Source organism: Somniosus microcephalus, chromosome 12 (genome assembly GCF_052327205.1).
Source record: "Somniosus microcephalus isolate GS21.2 chromosome 12, FLI_Smic_1.0, whole genome shotgun sequence".
NCBI lineage: Eukaryota > Metazoa > Chordata > Chondrichthyes > Squaliformes > Somniosidae > Somniosus > Somniosus microcephalus.
Window position 1 is genome coordinate 99,425,942 of NC_140998.1, and position 20,880 is coordinate 99,446,821.

General features: G+C 48.1%; 2 protein-coding genes across 2 annotated transcripts in view; one reads left to right on the forward strand and one right to left on the reverse strand.

Moving 5' to 3' along the window:
* The window catches only part of ralgapa1 (Ral GTPase activating protein catalytic subunit alpha 1), a 251,419-nt gene extending 234,076 nt beyond the window's left edge, over positions 1-17,343 (reverse strand). Inside the window, exon 1 of the mRNA XM_086002312.1 lies at positions 16,630-17,343. Coding sequence (XP_085858438.1) covers positions 16,630-16,735 — 106 coding nt within the window. The 5' untranslated portion in view covers positions 16,736-17,343. The remainder of the gene's footprint in view (positions 1-16,629) is intronic.
* Positions 17,344-17,430: 87 nt separating this feature from the next.
* Positions 17,431-20,880, forward strand: part of brms1la (BRMS1 like transcriptional repressor a) — a 39,109-nt gene continuing 35,659 nt past the window's right edge. Inside the window, exon 1 of the mRNA XM_086002314.1 lies at positions 17,431-17,725. Coding sequence (XP_085858440.1) covers positions 17,586-17,725 — 140 coding nt within the window. The 5' untranslated portion in view covers positions 17,431-17,585. The remainder of the gene's footprint in view (positions 17,726-20,880) is intronic.

Below are 20,880 nucleotides of genomic sequence, written 5' to 3' on the forward strand. Positions count from 1 at the left end.
AGATAATAATCTGCCTTCCTGTTTTGGCCACCAAAGTGGATAACCTCGCATTTATCCACATTATACTGCATCTGCCCAATCACCCAACCTGTCCAAATCATACTGGAGTTTCTCTGCATCCTCCTCATCACACACACCCACCCAGCTTTGTGTAGTCTGCAAACTTGGAGATATTACATCTAGTTCCCTCGTCCAGATCATTAATATATATTGTGAATAACTGGGGTCCTAGCACCGATCCCTGCGGGACCCCACTAGTCACTGCCCGCCACTCAGAAAAAGACCCGTTTATTCCAACTCTTTTTCCTGTCTGCCAACCAGTTCTCTATCCAAGTCAGTACCTTACCCCAATCCCATGTGCTTTAACTTTGCACGCTAATCTCTTATGCGGGACCTTATCGAAAGCCTACTGAAAGTCCAAATACACCACATCCACTGGTTCTCCCTTATCTATTCTATCAGTTACATCCTCAAAAAATTCCAGTAGATTAGTCAAGCATGATTTACCTTCTGTAAATCCATGTTGACTTTGTCCGATCCTGTCACTGTTTCCCAAGTGCTCTGCTATTACATCTTTTATAATGGACTCTAGCATTTTCCCCACGATTGACTTCAGGCTTACCGGTCTATAATTCCCCGTTTTCTCTCTCCCACCTTTTTTAAATAGTGGGGTTACATTAGCTACCCTCCAATCCATGGGAACTGTTCCAGAGTTCATAGAATTTTGGAAGATGACCAGCAATGCATCTACTATTTCTAGGGCCACTTCCTTAAGTACCCTAGCATGTAGATTATCAGGCCCTGGGGATTTATCGGCCTTCAATCCCGTCAATTTCCCTAACACCATTTCCCTACAAATACTGATTTCATTCAGTTCCTCCCTCTCATTGGACCCTATGTTCCCCGACATCTCTGGGAAGTTATTTGTGTCCTCCTATGTGAAGACAGAACCAAAGTATGTATTTAATTGGTCAACCATTTCTTTGTTCCCCATTATAAATTCCCCTGATTCTGAATGCAAGGGACCTACGCTTTACTATCTAATAGAAGCTTTTACAGTCAGTTTATGTTTCCTGAAAGCTTACTCTCATACTCTATTTCCCCCCTCTTAATTAATCCCTTTGTCCTCCTTTGCTGAATCCTAAACTGCTCCCAATCCTCAGGTTTGCTGCTTTTTCTGGCCAATTTATATGTCCTCTCCTTGGATCTTATGCTATCCCTAATTTCCCTCATTAGCCATGGTTGAGTCACCTTTTTTGTTTTATTTTTATACCAAACAGGGATGAACAAATTCTGTAGTTCATCCATGCGATCTTTAAATGTTTGCCATTGTCTATCCACCACAAATAGGTTAAATTCCATTTGCCACTGTTCTGCCCATCTAACCAACCCATCTATATCATCCTGCAGCCTGAGGCTTCCCTCTTCACTATTTACCACTCTACCAATTTTCATGTAATCTGCGAACTTACTGATCATACCTCCTACATTCATATCTAAATCATTAATGTACACTACAAACAGCAAAGAACCCAGCACCGATCCCTGCGGTACACCACTGGACACAGGCTTCCAGTCATAAAAACAACCTTCGACCATCACCCTCTGCCTCCTGCCACTAAGCCAATTTTGGATCCAATGTGCCAAATTGCCCTGGATCCCATGGGCTCTTACCTTCTTGACCAGTCTCCCATGTAGGACTTTGTCAAAAGCCTTACTGAAGTCCATGTAGACTACATCAACTGCACTACCCTCATCCACACACCTAGTCACCCCCTCGAAAAATTCAATCAAATTGGTCAGACATGATCTCCCCCTGACAAAGCCATGCTGACTATCCTGGATTAATCCCTGCATTTCCAAGTGGAGACTAATTCTGTCCCTCAGACTTTTTTCCAATAATTTCCCTACCACTGATGTTAGGCTCACTGGCCTGTAAATTCCCTGGTTTATCCCTACTACCCTTCTTGAATAATGGGACTATGTTAGCTGTTCTCCAGTCCTCTGGCACCTCCCCTGTGGCCAGAGAGGTTCTGAAAATTTGTGTCAGAGCCCCTGCAATCTCCACCCTTGCCTCACACAGCAGCCTGGGATACATCCCCTCAGGGCCTGGGGATTTATCCACTTGTAAGCCCGCTAAAACCGCGAGTACCTCCTCCCTCTCAATACTAATTTGTTCAAGTATATCACAATCCCCCTGCCTGATTTCTATACCTACATCGTCCTTCTCCATAGTGAACACAGTTGCAAAATATTAATTTAAAAAACCTCACCTACATCTTCCAGCTCTACACACAGATTGCCACTTTGGTCCCTAATGGGCCCTACTCTTTCCCTGGTTATCCTCTTGCCCTTAATATACTTATAAAACAAACACCTTGGGATTTTCCTTTAATTTGCCCGCCAGTGTTTTTTCATGCCCCCCTCTTCGCTCTCCTAATTTCTTTAAGTACCCTCTTGCACTTTCTATACTCCGCTAGGGCTTCCACTGTTTTTAGTCCTTTGTATCTGCCAAAAGCCTCCCTTTTTTTCCTAATCCATTCTTGTATATCCCTCGACAACTTACACTTGTTGGTCCCACCCTTGATCTTTACGGGAACGTGTTGGCATTGTACTCTCTCAATTTCCTTTCTGAAAGACTCCCACTGCTTTGATGTGGATTTCCCTACAAGTAGCTGATCTCAGTCCACTTTGGCCAGATCCTGCCTTATCATATTAAAATCGGCCTTCCCCTAATTTAGAACCTTTATTTCCGGTCCATCTTTGTCCCTTTCCATGACTACCTTAAATCTCACCGAAATATTGTCACTGTCACCAAAATGCTCTCCTATTGACACTTCTACCACTTGCCCAGCTACATTCCCTAGAATTAGGTCCAGTACCGCCCCCTCTCTTGTTGGACTTTGTACATGCTGGCTCAAAAAGCTCTCCTGGATGCACTTTAAGAATTCTACACTCTCTGAGCCTTTCACACTCTGTCCCAGTTAATATTGGGGAAGTTGGAATTCCCTACTATTATTACCCTATTATTTCTACACTTCTCTGAGATTTGCCTACATATCTGTTCCTTTATCTCCCCCTGACTGTTTGGGGGCCTATAGTACACTCCCAGCAAAGTGCTTGCCCCCTTTTTGTTTTTAAGTTCTACCCATATGGCCTCATTTTTCTTTCTGTACATGATTTGACATTGAATTAACTATTCTAACTTACACTTCCTGGTTCAGACGCTGCATGTCTCAGTAAGGATTCTACAATCTGATTGGTTAAGGACACACAACGTTCCTTGCCCTGTTCACACAGGCCCCAGATTCCCCTGTAGAGGGCGCCGCGCTGCTTTTGATTTCTAATAACTGCAACTTCCAGTGCAAAAGCACAAAGTCTGTGGACAAGCGTAACTGTAATGAACGGCTTGCGCCGATTGTTCACCGCTGACCGCAAAATCCAAGCCATAATTTTCACTGATCCTCCACCCTACCCAAGCTCTAAAGCATGCGACCTAGGACCACAATCAAGATACACATTATATGTTCACCTGCCTTTGACTGCTAGTAAAATTTGGGTTAGAAATAGGGTTGATGAGTTAGTCAACTCTCTTCTAATATTAGAAATATGAAATACAGCTGGCTGCCTGCTTGTAAGATTTTACTGTTAAACTTTATATTGCAACTGATGTCTAATACTAGTGCCTCTTTCAGGTGATTGTACTACCAATGTCAAAGTTTCAGTTTCTGATAAACTGGCAGAATTCCACTGCACATTTAGTATTGGTGTGGTGCAAAAGATTGTGCTGCACTTAAGCTAAACAAGTACTATAACTCAAACATTAAATTTGATTCAGTGGGGAAATCCGTTGATAGCAACTTATTCCAGATGGCAATAGAGCAGGAAAGAAAGTTGTCCTGCAGATAGTTGAATTTACTGTGGTCTGTCATTTTTTTAGTAGATTTATAATATTCTACCCCTTTTTGGCCTCCACAGTTGGAAGGCTTTTGGCAATCCTTAACAGAACTTCTAGATTGATCACTACACTGACATGTTAACGAAAGAAATCATCAACTCAGCACCCAAGATGAACAGAATTTAGTGATTTGGCCCATTCTGTGTTCTCAGAAGTACGATTTATGGTGATCGATCTATAACCCGGGATTAGATGAAGGACAGAAAATATATTGGATGTGAGTTTGAATTACAAGTTTGAATTTTATAAAAGGGGCTCAACTGTCAAACTTTGATCAGTTACAATTTTGGCCAATTTAAAAAAAAAATCAATTTAATTCCTGGGCTATTACATTTTCAGCCAGCCATCGGTTACTGCTGGAATTTAATTAGCTATGGAGACAGAACTAATCTAAATTGTATTTGCTCTCCCCCCAACCCCCAAAAGAAAGGCTAATGACAAGTCTATTTATGGTGCGAATTTATAGCCAACCCAAATATATGGGTGATATTTCAGTCAGAAATTAACAAAACATTTTGTAAACATCAGCAACTATTACCAACTACAAAGAAAGTTATGCATTATTTTCTTTCCAGCTTTACAATACTATGAAAGCTGCTCACATTAAGAAAATGTACAACTTATTCACAAATAAGTGCATCAATTGCTTGATAACTACAGCCACAATTAGGAATAGCTCCAAACACTAACCCCATCTAAAATATTTTTTTTATTTTTTTTAAATGAAGCGTAATTGATGCAATTACCTAAACACTTTATTGGTCTCCAGACAAGATCCTGTTCAGATCTTTGCACATAAATGTAAATAAAGAATACTGTTCTAGCAAAGGCTAGCACATCCTTGTCAAAAGACAGATATGATGGCAGTTCCTTTTCCTTCCCCCATCCTTTCGATCTTGTTTAAGCTGATGAGTGCTAAGTGAAATAATGTCTCTCTAGCAGATGCCCACTCTGAAAAAACAAATTCAATCAGGTTTGTGTTGACGGGAGAAAGAGTTCTGCTTACATCTGTAGGATTAAAGCACATATCTAGCCATTGACAGGATTTCAACTTGGCTTTCAGGATTGCTCCTATAGCAGCTACAGTATCAGCAAGAAGGTTGAACCGAAATGTTTACAGGGAGTAAACACAGCGTTTCCGCTCGATTGTGCTGGTTTTTCCTCGATACAATTTGCCAGATATCGCCATAACTGATGCAAAAGATTGCGGAATTTTAAGCGCAAATTGCGTTCACTGCAACTCGAGTTTCCACTATCTTTTGTGCTAGTTTTAAAAACATGGCGCTCGAAGCAGGCCCTGCCCCAGGGTGAATTAATCACCATTAGGAGTTTCTGCTAATTGCATCGTTTGCAGGTTTTCAGGGAGGCTCCAAAAGTAAGCTGGACCTTTTGGGCGCAAGGACACGAATAGGTATGTTAGGAATTTTTTTTTTTTTTTTTTTTTTTTAAGGAACGACTACAGTATCTCAATCTAACGAGAAAACAGTTTTGCATTTTTTTGAAGTCATTTTCAGTCATTTAAAATCAGGTTACTCACTGGTGGTGGATTGACACTGATTTAGAATGCTTATTTTGTGTTAAACCATTAATCAAATTTGACCAAGTTACCATTCTTAAATATGTCAAGGAATATTTTTTAAAGCAAAATTATTTTTTTTAATTAAGTTTTAAAACACTGCCCAATCTCGCTGGTTTGTGGCAGGTCTTGCATTCGGCGATATGAAAATGAGTTTGAGAGGAAACTCAAAACACGGGGGGAAAAAAAAACCTGTTCAAAACGGGCCCAATTTGCGCTGGAATCGCCGAATGAGCCCAAAGCAGAAACTCTACCCCATTATAGTAAGATACCCTATAGCAATATACATAGGATTAGGAGTTGGTTTAATCTCATATGAATAAAGCTTTTGGTTTCTTTCTTAATGAAAGTCATTCATTCCCAGGATACTTTAGGGTTTGATGCGTCAGGGTACAAATTAGCTGACATGGTGGTTTCGGTGTTTGTTGAAATGACAGGCGGTTTCAGATTCGTATCTCTTGACTTGTTTTCATGGTCACATTGGGAAACAGTTAGCCAAGGCAGTTTTGAGATAACGAATTGGACAATGGAAGGGCAGGATGACAACAGTTGGCATCTGTTGTTTTGAAGAAAATACATCCTTTCTGGGGTCTTGTTCACAATAAATTGTCATGCCCACAATCAATTATCACTGATAATTATTCCGTGAGAAACAGACTATAAAGATCTCAAGCTTTTAACAAATTGTAGAGAAAAATCAGGATTGGAAAGGAAAAGCAACGAAGGTCAAGCCTCTACCTAAGGAAATTGGTGTTATTCCATTTATTTCTCTGTATATGTCTACTGCCTAAAGATAGTGTGTGTGTCTGGACTTGGTCAAACACAATCAATGGATTTGGAGTTGGATTTGAACTGCTTACGTAATATTAGGGTTAAGAGCTGATTAGAACAGGAGTCAAATTTGGCTCCCATTTAGAAGGGTTAGTAGAAATTCTCGATTGTGAGGGGAGAGCCCCAAGTTCTCAGGCTCTCCTTAATGTTGGTCCTGCTCAACACCCTCTTAATAAACACATATGACTACAGTGGCAAAACAGATCTACATTTTTGAGCATTGAAACCAAGATCAAAATAGATTTAAAATCACAAACAATTTACGAGGTAGAACAGGATTTGAAATTTTTGCAGATTCACATAAATACACTTAAAAATTTAGAGGGCTCCTTTAATTAATTGTGCAGAAACTCTATTGCAATCATCAACAGGACAAAAGAACTCAAGACTGTGCCAAAATTGAAATAACCACCATCAGCTCTCCTAGTCAGAAGGCTTCAAGAGAACCATCCTGTATTGCAAAAAGTTTCACTATAAAACAAAAATCATGACAAAGGACACGAATATTAATTTATTTCTAAATATGGAGCAACAACTTAAATGCTACTCTAAACAAATATTTAATGTTAAATGCCACAAGGATGTTAAACTGAAAATCAAATTGTAAATGAGGAAGAGCGAGAGTCCGTGCAACTTTATTGTGCAATCACGCCTGACTTTAGGGGTGCCAGGAGGGGGAGGATTAAAAAGTGGGTTTTAAGGTGAATCCTAAAGGAAGAATGAGAGGTGGAGAGGTTTAGGGATGGAATTCCACAGCATGGGGCCTAGACAGCTGAAGACATGGCCACCAGTGGTGGGGCAAAGGGAAGGGGAGGTGCACAAGAAGCCAGTGTCAAAAGGTGGAGTGTTCTGGGAGAGTTGTAGGGCTGGAAGAAGCTAGAGAGATAGGAAGAGACAAGGCCATGAAGTGATTTACACACGAGGCAGAGAATTTTAAATTGGAGCAGTTGGAGGACCGGAATCCAATATAGGTCAGCAAGGAAAGGGATGATGGATCAGCAGGATTTGTTGCGGAAAAGGATATGGGCAACAGAGTTTTGGATGAGCTGAAGTTTACTGAGCATGGAAGATGAGACACTGGCCAGTACAATATTGGAACAGTCAAGTCTGGAGAGGACAAAAGCATAGATCAGAATTTCAGCAGCAAATGGGCTGAGGCAGGCAATATTATAGAGTTGGAAGTAGGTGGAGAGGATATTGGGTTGTAAGCTCAGCGTGGGGTCAAATAGGATGCCGAGAATGCAAACAGTCTGGTTCAACCTGAGGCAATGGCTGGGTTGGGGATGGAATCTGTAGCGGGGGCCAAAGACGATGGAGGGAATTTTTCGGGGGTCAGCGGGCACGTTCGGTGGTGGGTCGGGTGGAAAAATGTGTTTTTTTTTTTACAGCGGGTTGGGATCAACCCGACGCCATGCACCTTTCCCAGATGTCGGGTCTGTCAGCGCTGGACAGACCAGACACGCAGCAGCAGGGGAGGCAATTCAGGTCATTATGACCTTGTTAACAGCCCATTAAGAATTTTGAGCTCACCTTTACATTTTACGAGGTCGCCCATGGGGTCCACGCAGCTCGGAGATCACGTCAGGTGAGCAGGTCGGGAGTTGTATGACCCTGGAATCATCTCATTACTTGACAGCTGCAAATGTGCTATAAAAACTCCCATCTCAGCTGTTCACTTTCCAAGCTCAGAAGTTGTTGCTTACTGCGTTTGGAAAACAGATTGAGCTTTATGCAGGTTGCAAGTGTTTGGAGTAAACTCTCTATCCAGTGTCACTTCATTGGATCAACCTCCCAGACCATTGACAGATCGCTTCGGTCATCTCAACTGCAGCCGCCATCTATTACATCAGCATCGGTGCCCTTGAAACTATCTCACCTTGGTCCTCAGAATCCCATCACGATCAGCCCCAACACCAGCAACAATAACACCAACCTTCTCTGCAATCAACTGATGCTACACAGGACAGAGGGCATCAGCACCCGGCCACATTGCTGCCACATTTACTTCACTTGATGCTGTTCACCCCGGCTGCCACACAATGCGCCAGGTTGGCACCACCCCACACCAACAACATAAAGCATCCCTACAATGCCCAAGCCATTTGTTTCACACTCATGACCATTGCGAGGAGGGGGGGGGGGGGGGGGGGGGGTACCGTTATGTCTCACCATTCACTGCAGCTCACGAAGCCACTTTCAAAGGTTCACACAAATCTGTCCAAGAACGCAAAGTGTTGATAATAAAGATTTCAATGTTTGACAGCACATTAACAGAAACTTTGCATGAACATTGGCTAAAACACACAAGTGCCTACCCTTGTGTGTTGTTAGCTGGTATGATGGACTAGGATGAGGGTGAGTGTGAGGGATGGCTAGTGAGATGGGGAAGTGATAATGTAGCTAGAGAGGGATGGGTGGAGGTGCAAGATAAGTTGGTGTGAGTAATGATGTGCAAGAGTGGGGTAGGAAAGGCAGAGTGATGGGCATGTGATGAGTGGCACAGCAGGATGAGGTTGAGTGTGGCTTTGCAGCAACGTTTCATGATCTACTGAGAGCATTGAAAGGTTTGCGCCACTGCAGCCAGGTCCTTCTAACGTCATCCCTACTTGTGTCCTCCTGTACAATGTGCAACCAGGCTGCGTTGGTGTCATGGGGAGGTCCCTTCCGCCCTTTGAAGGAAAGAGAACCTCCCTGCGTGCTGTGAATGGAGGGAGTCATGGGAGAGCCTTTGTGCAGTGCTTATCAGTGTTTGCAGCACCTCAATGCTGTAGAACACAGACAGCACAACTGTCAAAGTAAATTTGCGCATGGTCCCTTTAAGAAAACCGGCTGATGACGTGTCATCAAATAACGTCATCAGACCTGCTTCCTTCAATTGGCTGGCAAACGCGCTGGGCGGGCTTAACAAGCCCAATCAGGGGAAAATAATTTTGGAGCCAGCAGCGGGGTCGGGACCCGCAACCGATGTCGTCCGTCACGGTTGATAAAAATCTAGCCTGATGACTCCGGTCTTCCCAATGTCTAGCTGGAGGAAATTGCGGCTCATACAATCAGTAGGATGACACAGAGGCAGTATAGGGTCAGAAAGAGGCAGTGTAGAAATAGAAGTAAAAACAGAAAATGCTGGAAATACTCAGCAGGTCAAGCAGCATCTGTGGAGAGAGAAACAAAGTTAACGTTTCAGGTCGATGACCTTCCATCAGAACTGGAAAAAGTTAGAGATGCAACAGGTTTTAAGCAAGTACAGAGGCAGGGAAAGGGGGAGCGGAGGAATGAACAAAAGGGAAGGTCTGTGATGGAAGGCAGGAGAGATTAAATGACAAAAGGGATGAGGCAAAAGGGGATGGTAATGGGACAAGTAAAGAAACAAAAAGATGGGTCTAGAGGAGGTCTAAATGGCAATGGCAGAATCATTATCAGCAGCTACTGTCTGAAAAAAATGGGAGTGGTGGTTACGATTTAAAATTGTTGAACTCAATGTTGAGTCCAGAAAGCTGTAAAATGGCTAACAACGAACCAAACAACGACAGTCCCACTTCTGAACAACAGAGAAGAGGCATTGGAAGATGGTGTGTTTAACAGTGTCAAAGGTTGAAGAGAGGTTGAGGAGGATGGGGAGACAAAATGCACCACGGTCACATTCACAGAGGACATCATTTGTGACTTTGATTAGGGCCTTAGTGTGTTAGGCCGTTTAACAATTACAACATATTCACTCCCAATCTAAATGGTTTAGAGGGGAGAGGGGGGGAGGCGAGGGGGGGGAAGGGGAGGATGCAAGAGAGTGAGAGGAGGGAGAGGGAGATGGAATACAAACCAACTGAGTCAGGACAACATTTTTCTCTGTAGGGCATATGCTTACACTAAGCAAGAGATGCCAGATTGATTTTTAATTGACAGTAGAGCGAGAAGGAGCAAAGAAGGAAAAAAAGATTAAAATAATCAAAGCACGTTTTAACATGTTTTCATGACCTGTGAAGTTACGGGTTCAATTTCCACACCAATCCAAGCAATCCGTTGGCATTCATTTATCCAGTGAAAAAGTTCTACATCATCTGTTGATACTAGTGTAACATATTTAGTTTGTTTTTCCAAGTCTACATGATTGATTCAGTGGCCTAGGGTATCGAGGAGTAGCCTAGATGCCTTTCTTATGTTTTTAATCTGTTGTAACCCATTATTAATTGACAATCAAGCATGTATTCCAAAGCTGTTGCAACTGAAAGCCAAGTATTGCAGAAAGAAGCATTGACGAGTGTGATATGTTGGGGACAGGAAGTATTCAGGAGTAAATTATACCAAGATTGCGATAAGATTGGATGCAGGAAATATCATTTTAGGGCAGTCAATCAACAAAAAAAAAACCACAACAGTACTCTTCAGTCAGCCCAATTATCCAAATGCTTTGCTTAAAGTTTCTTGCACACAAAAAGGGGAAAGGTCAATAACAACTTGTATTAATATAGCACTTTTAATGTAGTAAAATATCCCAATGCGCCTCACAGGAATGTAATCAGACAAAAAAAGATTGACACCGAACCAAAGGAGGAGACATCAGGACAGGTGACCAAAACCATGGTCAAAAGGAAGGTTTTAAGAACCATCTTCAGGGGGTGATGTGGAGAAGTTTATGGATGGAATTTCAGAGCTTGAAGGAAGTCGGAGATGCACAAGGGGCCAGAATTGGAGGAACACAGAGTTCCCAGAGGTTTGTAGGGCTGGAGGAGGTTACAAAGATAGGAAGGGGCGAGGCCACGGAGGTATTTGAACAGAAAGAATTTTAAATTCGAGGCGCTGGTGAACCAGGAGCCAATCTAAGTCAGGGGTGATAGGTGAACAGGACTTGGTGGGAGTTAGGATACAGGCAGCTGAGTTTTGGATGAGCTCAAATATATGGGGAGTTGAAGATAGACGGCTGGCCAGGAGAGCACTGGAAGAGTTGATTCTGGAAATAACAATGCATGGATGAGGGCTTCAGCAACAGATGGGCTGAGGCAGGGGCAGAGACGGGTGCTATTACAAAGGAGGAAGTAGGCGGTCTTATGAAGAGGATGTGGGGTCGGAAGCCCAGCTTAGGGTCAAATAGGATGCCGAGGTTGTGAACAGTCTGGTTCAGCCTGAGAAACTGGCCAAGGGGCCAGATGGAATTAGTGGCACAGACAATGGCTTTGGTCTTCCCAATGTTTAATTTGAGGAAATTCCTGCTCATCCAGTACTCTATGTGGGACAAACAGCCAGATTACACAAACAGCAATGGAGGGAGTCAAGAGAGGTGGTGGGGAGGTAGGTCGAGCTGGCTGTCGTGGGTGTACATGTGGAACCTGACTCTGCGTTTTTGGATGATGTTGCCAAGGGGCAGCATATAGCTGAGAAATAGGAGGGAGCCAAAAATAGATCCTTGGGGGACTCGAGGCAAGTGTGGGAGCAGGAAGAGAAGCAATTGCAGGAGATTCTCTGGCTACGACTGGATAGATAAGAATGACAAAAAAATGTAAAGGTAAGCACTTACGCTGGTTCATGGGGTTTATCCAGTGAGTAATTAATACAGACCAAGAAAATCCAAATGTTTGATATCCAGTCTGCTGTGTTAGCTGATCTTAACTGGGACAGTGGAAATCAGTGCCTCTGTATTAGCAGTAATGGTTTATTGTCCCAGGCTTTTCATTCTGGAACACTAGCCTTACCGAAAAATATATGTTTTTTTCAATCCTCCTTGGATATGGGAATGGTGCCAGAGGACTGGAGGATTGCAAACATTACACCCCTGTTCAAAAAAGGAGGGATAAACCTGGTAACTACAGACCAATTAGTCGAATGTCAGTGGTGGGAAAACTCCTAGGAGAAGCATGGGTTAATAAGGGATAGCCTGCACAGATTTGTTAAAGGCAATCGTGTCTGACTAATCTGATTTTGAGTTTGATGATGAAGTAACAGAGGGTTGATAAAGGTAGAGCAGTAGGTGTTGTATATATGGACTTCCAAAGGGCATTTGGTAAAGCAACACAACAGATTTATTCAGAAAATAGAAGCACATGGTATTAAAGGGATGGTGGTAACTTGGGTATGTAATTGGCTAAGGGATAGGAGGCAGAGAGTCGTGGTGAACAGATGTTTTTCTGACTGGAGAAGTATGCAGTAGGGTCCCCCAGGGGTCAGTATTAGGACCATTGCTTTTCTTATTATATATAAATGACCTGGGTATAGGGAGTACAATTTCGAAGTTTGCGGATGATACATCGTAAATAGTGAGCAGGATAGTTGCAGACTTCAGGAGGATATAGAAAGACTGGTGAAATGGGCAGACACATTGCAGATGCAATTCAATATGGATAAGTGAGAAGTGATGCACTTTTGGAGAAACAACATAGAGAGGCAGTATAATCTAAATGGTACTATTTTGATGGGGGAGCAGAGGGACCTGGGTGTGCATATTCACAAATCCTTGAAGGAGGCAGGGCAAGTTGATAAAGCAGTTAAGAAAGCATGAGATACTTGGCTTCGTAAATAGGGGCTTTGAATGCAAAAACAAGGAAGTCATGCTAAACCTTTACAAGTCATTGGTTAGGCCTCAGTAGGAGCATTGCATTCAGTTCTGGGCACCACACTTTAAGAAGGACATCAAGGCTTTGGAGAGGGTATAGAGGAGGCTAACCGGGATGATACCCTTTAAATAGGTGAAGAGATTGGAGAAGCTGGAATTGTTCTCCTTGGAGCAGAGAGGGTTCAGGTGAGACCCTATAGGAGGTATTCAAAAGTACTGTATGAAGGGCTTTAATAGAGCAAGTAGGGAGAAACTGTTTCCTCTGGCAAGTGGGTCGGGTAACCAGAGGACTTAGTTTAAAAATAATTGGTAAAAGAACTAGAGGGGAAATGAGGAGAAATATTTCACAGAGGGTTCTTATGATCTGGAACACACTACAGTACTTGAAAAGGTGTTGGAATCAGATTCCGTAAGAACTTTCAAAAAGGCAATTGGACATGTATTGGCAGAGAACTAATTTGCAGGGTTATGGGAAGAGAGCTGGGGTGTAGGACTAAATTGGACAGCTTTCAAAGAGCTGACACTGGCACGATGGGCTAAATAGCCCTCTTCTATGCTCTAACATTTTATGATTGCTAAACTACAAGACTGCTAAATTTACTTTTATTGAAATTAAAGTTTCCTGTTTATGCTCTCAAAATATAATGAATATTGTTAACAGAAAGAAAAAAACAAACTTGTATTTATATAGCGCCTTTCACACCTCAGGACATCCCAACCAATTAATTACTTTTGAAGTATAGTCACTGTTGTAATATAGGAAATGCAGCAGACAATTTCCACACAGCAACGTGATAATGACGAGATAATCTGTTTTAGAGGTTGGCTGAGGGATTAACATTGGCCAGAACACCAGGGAGAACTCCCCTGCTCTTCTTTGAAACACTGCCATGGGATCTTTAACGGCCACCTGAGGGGGCAGGCAGGGCCTCGGTTTAACATCGTATCCAAATCAGTAACTAGTGGTGTTCCGCAGGGGTCAGTGCTGGGTCGCCAACTCTTTACAATCTATATTAACGATTTGGAGGAGGGGACAGAGTGTAACATATTAAAGTTTGCAGATGATACTAAGATGGGAGGGAAAGTAGTGAGTGAGGACATAAAAAACCTGCAAGGGGACATCGACAGGCTAAGTAAGTGGGCAGAGATTTGGCAGATGGAATACAATACTGGAAAGCGTGAGGTTATGCACTTTGGCAGGAAAAATCGGAGAGCAAGTTATTATCTTAATGGCAAGAAACTGGAAAGTACTGAAGTACAAAGGGATCTGGGGGTCCTGGTGCACGAAACTCAAAAAGTTAGTATGCAGGTGCAGCAAGTGATTAAGAAGGCCAATGGAATGTTGGCTTTCATTGCTAGGGGGATAGAATACAAAAATAGGGAGGTATTGCTTCAGTTGTACAAGGTATTGGTGAGACCGCACCTGGAATACTGCGTACAGTTTTGGTGTCCATACTTAAGAAAGGACATACTTGCTCTCGAGTCAGTACAAAGAAGTTTCACTCGGTTAATCCCGGGGATGAGGGGATGGACGTATGAGGAGAGGTTGAGTAGATTGGGACTCTACTCATTGGAGTTCAGAAGAATGAGGGGCGATCTTATTGAAACATATAAGATTGTGAAGGGGTTGGATCGGGTGGATGCGGGGAGGATGTTCCCGATGATGGGTGAAACTAGAGCTAGGGGGCATAGTCTTAGAATAAGGGGCTGCTCTTTCAAAACTGAGATGAGGAGGAACTACTTCACTCAGAGGGTGGTAGGTCCATGGAATATGCTGCCCCAAAAAGCTGTAGAAGCTACATCATTACATAAATTTAAAACAGAAATAGACAGTTTCCTAGAAGTAAAGGGAATTAAGGGTTACGGGGAGCGGGCAGGAATTTGGACATGAGTCTAGGTTCGGATCGGTCATGGCCCTGTGGGTAGCGGAGCGGGCCCAGGGGCCGTGTAGCCTGATCCTGCTCCTATTTCGTGTGTCTAATTCTGTTAGATTCAGGAGATGGTTCTGTGATAGTGGATTGGCGGTTAGGATCAGATCAGCCATGATCTTATTGAATGGCGGAGCAGGCTCGAGGGGCCGATTGGCCTACTCCTGCGCCTATTTCTTATGTTCAAAGGACGACACCTCAGAAAGGGCAGCACTCCCTCAGTACTGCACTGGAATATCAGCCTAGATTTTGTGCTGAAATCTCTGGAGTGGGACTTGAACCCATGAACCCATAACCGTCTAACTTAGAAGCACGAGTGCTACCACTGAACCATGGCTGACACTTATAAAAGTGTAAATGCAGTAATGCATTTCAAAAGGTATCAGGAAAAATAAACACACTCAGCTCCTCTGTTCAAATTGAATTATATAATTCCTTTATATAAATGATGCTGCATTTATACAGAGACTAGTACCTACAGCAGTAGTTCCAATCAGCCAATATCCTATTTACATTATAACAACAGAAAATGCTGGAAAGACTCAGCAGGCCAGGCAACATCCGTGGCGAGAAAATAGAGTCAACGTTTCAGGTGTTATCGTCCTATTTACATTGCCTGGTTGGAACTTCAATTCTCCTTTCCAAGACAAAACACCAGGCTATAATTAAAATGTTAAATGTTTCAAAGTGTGCATCGAGCAGGTCCATGAAAAAGTCTCACTGCTTTGCTCGAGTCAGGTCAGGACCAGACACTGAATTTACATTACAACTTTTAGCATTGCTGCAAACCGGAAAATTATTTGCAGCAATATTGAAATTGTAGGGTTAATGCACTTTGAATGAAATACATCTCCAGGCACAAGATTGAAGGGGATCAAAAAAACTTTGTGCCTGAAAGAAATCAAAACAGAAGCACAATTTAAAGTAAAAAGCAACAGCACAGCATCATGAACATACTGCGTGTTCATTCGATACATAAAGTTCTGTTAATTCAGTATTAACATTAAAAATTGTATTGCAAACATTTAAATAAAATATAAACAATCTATTTTGAAATCATGTCAAAATACAACAGAATTCAATAAAATGTAATTTAAAACTAATGAATTACAAAAATAAACATTTAGAAACAGACATTCAACTCTATGTGGGGGGAGGGAAAGAAATGTACACATTGCATTTTCCTGGCTTAGCTTTTAACCGTACATACAGAAAACCATCCGAATCTTACAGAAATTATTTTAGTACAGTATAAACCCGACTGCTTCCTGCTCAGAGTTAATAATCCGTTTAGCAGATAATAATTCAATTTGAACAGAGGAGCGGAGCGTGTTTATTTTTCCAGATACCTCTGAAATACATTCGACATTTAGTCTATTGAGACAGTTGTCTGGGCACAATATTCCAAGCCATACTCTACAATGATCAATACAAGATTACTTCCACACATTGTCAGAATAAACATTTCAATTTCTCCGGTGGCGAGATTTAAAATTAATGTAAAAAGTGAAAACTTTACCCATCTTATCGGGCCTAATACAACACTTGGAAAGAATGAAGGAGCCCTACAACCCACGGACAGCAAGACTCCCAGCTCTAACAATAGTAATTCAGACAATATTGAAGGTATCTACTTGGAAGCAGACTCGACAACAAATCAGCCTAGTGCAAGCAAAAGCTGGATTAACCCATAACCAGCGGCTGCCTGCCATTATATCGCGTCCTGTACTGCGAGTACAAACAGTGTTGCTGGAATGAGCAACTCCAACAGCCGGCTCTGCTGCGGGGTACCAACCTATGACAACCCGCAGGTGCTTCAATCTGGTCAGAACATCTTTCTTCGGATCCAAGACTTTCTGTGTGGATTTTTTCACATCCCCGTGAGGTTTTTTAGAAAACATTCCGCTCCTTGGGCTCAGCACCGGACCGGACCGGACCGGACCGTCCTCCCGATTTTTTTTAAAATTTCCTGTGTTAAATCTTTATGGAGAAACAAATATAAAACGTCGCGGCCACCGAAGAACTCCTTAGAACACAAAGCTTTGGCGAAAATGCCGGAGCCATGAACACAGCGCCGGAGCGAGCACAGCCCAGCGCTCAAACACCAACCGCCAACATGGCCGACCACAGCGGGACAAACAACTGGCGCGCTCAATCAAAACCAGAGCGCCTCGAACACGCTCAGGCACAAACGCTTGACATTAGCGGTCGCGTCGCGTCCTGTCAATCGCACAGCCTGCCTCCATAGCGAGCGGTTCCGACCAAAAAAGAAAACGCCCGAACTGCCCGTTGTGAAATAGCCCACAATCCCCCGACGGTGGTGCATCGACTGTTCGGCTGCTCTTTCATTGCGGCTGTGTAAGGGCAGCAGCCGCAGAGGCTCACGGGACTCGCAGTTCTCTCCGCTCAATCGTGTGCGGCGGATCCCAAGACCCCGGACTACAACTCCCAGGGTGCACCACGCGCCCGGCACCCGGAGCGCCGACCGTTTTGCGCGCTTCGATTCGATCGGTGAGGCCCCGCCTCCCTACACCGCCGATTGCTGCGGCTGACTGTGATGGAACGCCGTTTTCCCTTTCCAGGCTTGTGTATGGTCAATCCGGCTGTCCATCAACCGCGACCGTCCACCGCCCCCCTTCCGTTATTATCGAATTGGGGGAGAAACGCGATGTTGCGGCGCCGTGAACGTTTCGTGTAATTAAACTGAACCGCGGTGATTGTTATTTGATTTTTTTTAAACTAGCCGCCAATATGCCGGTTCATGCTAGAGATAAGAAAGAGAACAATCACGAAGACATGGACGTTGACTACCCGGAGAATGAAGGCAGCAGCTCCGATGATGAAGACACGGAGAGCTCCTCGGTATCGGAAGATGGGGGACAGTTCAGGTGAATACAGTCCACAAATCCAAATCCATCTCTTTCCATATATCGCGGCCCGTGTCGTTTAGTTCACTTATTAGAGGTGTGTGTGGCTCCTTAAAAATCCTGTCTGTCAACATTTCACGTAAACGACGTGTCTCCCCTACCCCGCTCCATCTCCCCCACTTCCCCCTCCCCCCCCCTCCCCCTCTCCCCCCCTCCCCCTCTCCCCCCCTCCCCCCCCCCTCCCCCTCTCCCCCCCTCCCCCTCTCCCCCCCTCCCCCTCTCCCCCTTCCCCTCTCCCCCTTCCCTCCCTCTCCCCCTCTCCCCCCCCTTCCCTCCCTCCCCCTCTCCCCCCTCTTCCCTCCCTCCCCCTCCCTCCTCCCCTTCCCTCCCTCCCCCTCTCCCCCCTTCCCTCCCTCCCCCTCTCCCCCCTTCCCCTCTCCCCCCCTTCCCTCCCTCTCCCCCCTTCCCTCCCTCTCCCCCTTCCCTCCCTCCCCCCCCTCTTCCCCCTTCCCTCCCTCCCCCCCCCTCTTCCCCCTTCCCCTCCCCCCCCTCTTCCCCCTTCCTCCCTCCCCCCCCCTTCCCTCCCTCTCCCCCCCCTCCCCCCCCTTCCCTCCCTCTCCCCCCTTCCCTCCCTCCCCCCCTCTTCCCCCTTCCCTCCCTCCCCCCCTCTTCCCCCTTCCCTCCCTCCCCCCCTCTTCCCCCCCTCTCCCCCCCTCTCCCCCTCCTCTCCCCCCCTCTCCCCCTCATCCCCCCTTCCCCCCTCTTCCCCCTTCCCCCCTCTCTTCCCCCCTCTCCCCTCTCACTTCTCCCCTTCCCCCCTCTCCCCTCTCACTTCTCCCCCTCCCCACTTCTCCCCCCCCCACTTCCCCCCACTTCCCCCCCTCCCCCACTTCCCCCCCTCCCCCACTTCCCCCCCCTCTCCCCCCCCTTCCCCCCCCTCTCCCCCCTCCCCCACTTCTCCCCCCCCTCCCCCACTTCTCCCCCCCCTCCCCCACTTCTCCCCCCCCTCCCCCACTTCTCCCCCCTCCCCCACTTCCCCCCCCCTCTCCCCCCTCCCCCACTTCCCCCCCTCTCCCCCTCCCCCACTTCCCCCCCCCTCTCCCCCTTCCCCCCACTTCCCCCCCTCCCCCCCTCCCCCACTTCCCCCCCCTCTCCCCCCTCCCCCACTTCCCCCCCCCTCTCCCCCCTCCCCCCTCCCCCCTCCCCCACTTCCCCTCCCCTCTCACTCCCCCCCCTCCCCTCTCCCCCCCCCCCTCTCCCCCCCCCTCCCCTCTTCCCCTCTCCCCCCCCCCACTTCCCCCCCCCCTCTCTTCCCCCCCCCCCCTCTCTCCCCCCCCCCCCTCTCTCCCCCCCCCCTCCCCCCCCCCTCTCCCCCCCCCCTCTCCCCCCCCCCTCCTCCCCCCCCCCTCTCTCCCCCCCTCTCTCCCCCCCCTCTCTTCCCCCCTCTCTTCCCCCCCCCTCCTCTTCCCCCCCCCCCCTCTCTTCCCCCCCCCCTCTTCCCCCCCCCCCTCTCTTCCCCCCCCCCCCTCTCTTCCCCCCCCCCCCCTCCCCTCTCTTCCCCCCCCCTCCCCCTCTCTCTTCCCCCCCCCCCCTCTCTTCCCCCCCCCCCCCTCTCTTCCCCCCCCCCCCCCTCTTCCCCCCCCCCCCTCTCTTCCCCCCCCCCTCTCTTCCCCCCCCCTCCCCCTCTCTTCCCCCCCCCCCTCTCTTCCCCCCTCCCCCTCTCTTCCCCCCCCCCTCTCTTCCCCCCCCCCCCTCTCTTCCCCCCCCCCCCTCTCTTCCCCCCCCCCTTCTTCCCCCCCCCTCTCCCCCCCCCCTCTCTCCCCCCCCCCCTCTCTTCCCCCCCCCCCCCTCTCTTCCCCCCCCCTCCCCTCTCTTCCCCCCCCCCCCCCTCTCTTCCCCCCCCCCCCCCCTCTCTTCCCCCCCCCCCCCCTCTCTTCCCCCCCCCCCTCTCTTCCCCTCCCCCCCCCCTCTCTTCCCCCCCCCCCTCTCTTCCCCCCCCCCCCCTCTCTTCCCCCCCCCCCCCTCTCTTCCCCCCCCTCTCCCTTCCCCCCCTCCCCCCCCTCTCTTCCCCCCCCCCCCCTCTCTTCCCCCCCTCCCCCCCCCTTCCCCCCCTTCCCCCCCCCCCCTCTCTTCCCCCCCCCTCTCCCCCCCTCTCCCCCCCTCTTCCCCCCCTCTCCCCCCTCCTCTCCCCTCCCCCTTCCCCCCCCCTCTCCCCCTTCCCCCCCCTCTCCCTCCACTTCCCCCCCCCTCTCCCCCACTTCCCCCCCTCTCTCCCCACTTCCCCCCCTCTCCCCACTTCCCCCCCCTCTCTCCCCACTTCCCCCCTCTCCCCCCTCCCCCACTTCCCCCCCCTCTCCCCCCTCCCCCACTTCCCCCCCCTCTCCCCCCTCCCCCACTTCCCCCCCCTCTCCCCCCCTCTCCCCCCCTCTCCCCCCTCCCCCACTTCCCCCCTCCCCACTCCCCCTCCCCCACTTCCCCCCCCCTCTCCCTCCCACTTCCCCCCCCTCTCCCCCTCCCCACTTCCCCCCCCCTCTCCCCCCTCCCCCACTCCCCCCCCCCTCTCCCCCCTCCCCCACTTCCCCCCCCCTCTCCCCCCTCCCCCACTTCCCCGCCCCCCCTCTCCCCCCTCCCCCCACTTCCCCCCCCCTCTCCCCCACTCCCCACTTCCCCCCCCTCCCTCACTTCCCCCCCTCTCCCCCACGTCCCCCACTCCCCCCCTCCCCCACTTCCCCCCCTCTCACCCACTTCCCCCCCCTCTTCCCCCCACTTCCCCCCTCTCCCCCCCCCTCTCCCCACTTCCCCCCTCTCCCCCCTCCCCCACTTCCCCCCCTCTCCCCCCTCCCCCACTTCCCCCCCTCTCCCCACTTCCCCCCCTCTCCCCCCTCCCCCCCCTCTCCCCCCTCCCCCACTTCCCCCCTCCCCCCTCCCCACTTCCCCCCTCCCCCCCCCACTTCCCCCCCCTCCCCTCTCCCCCACTTCCCCCCCCTCCCCTCTCCCCCCACTTCCCCCCTCCCCTCTCCCCACTTCCCCCCCCTCCCCCACTTCCCCCCCCCCCCCCTCCCCCACTTCCCCCCCCCCCTCCCCCACTTCCCCCCCCCCCCCCCACTTCCCCCCCCCCCCTCCCCCACTTCCCCCCCCCCTCCCCCACTTCCCCCCCCCCTCCCCCCACTTCCCCCCCC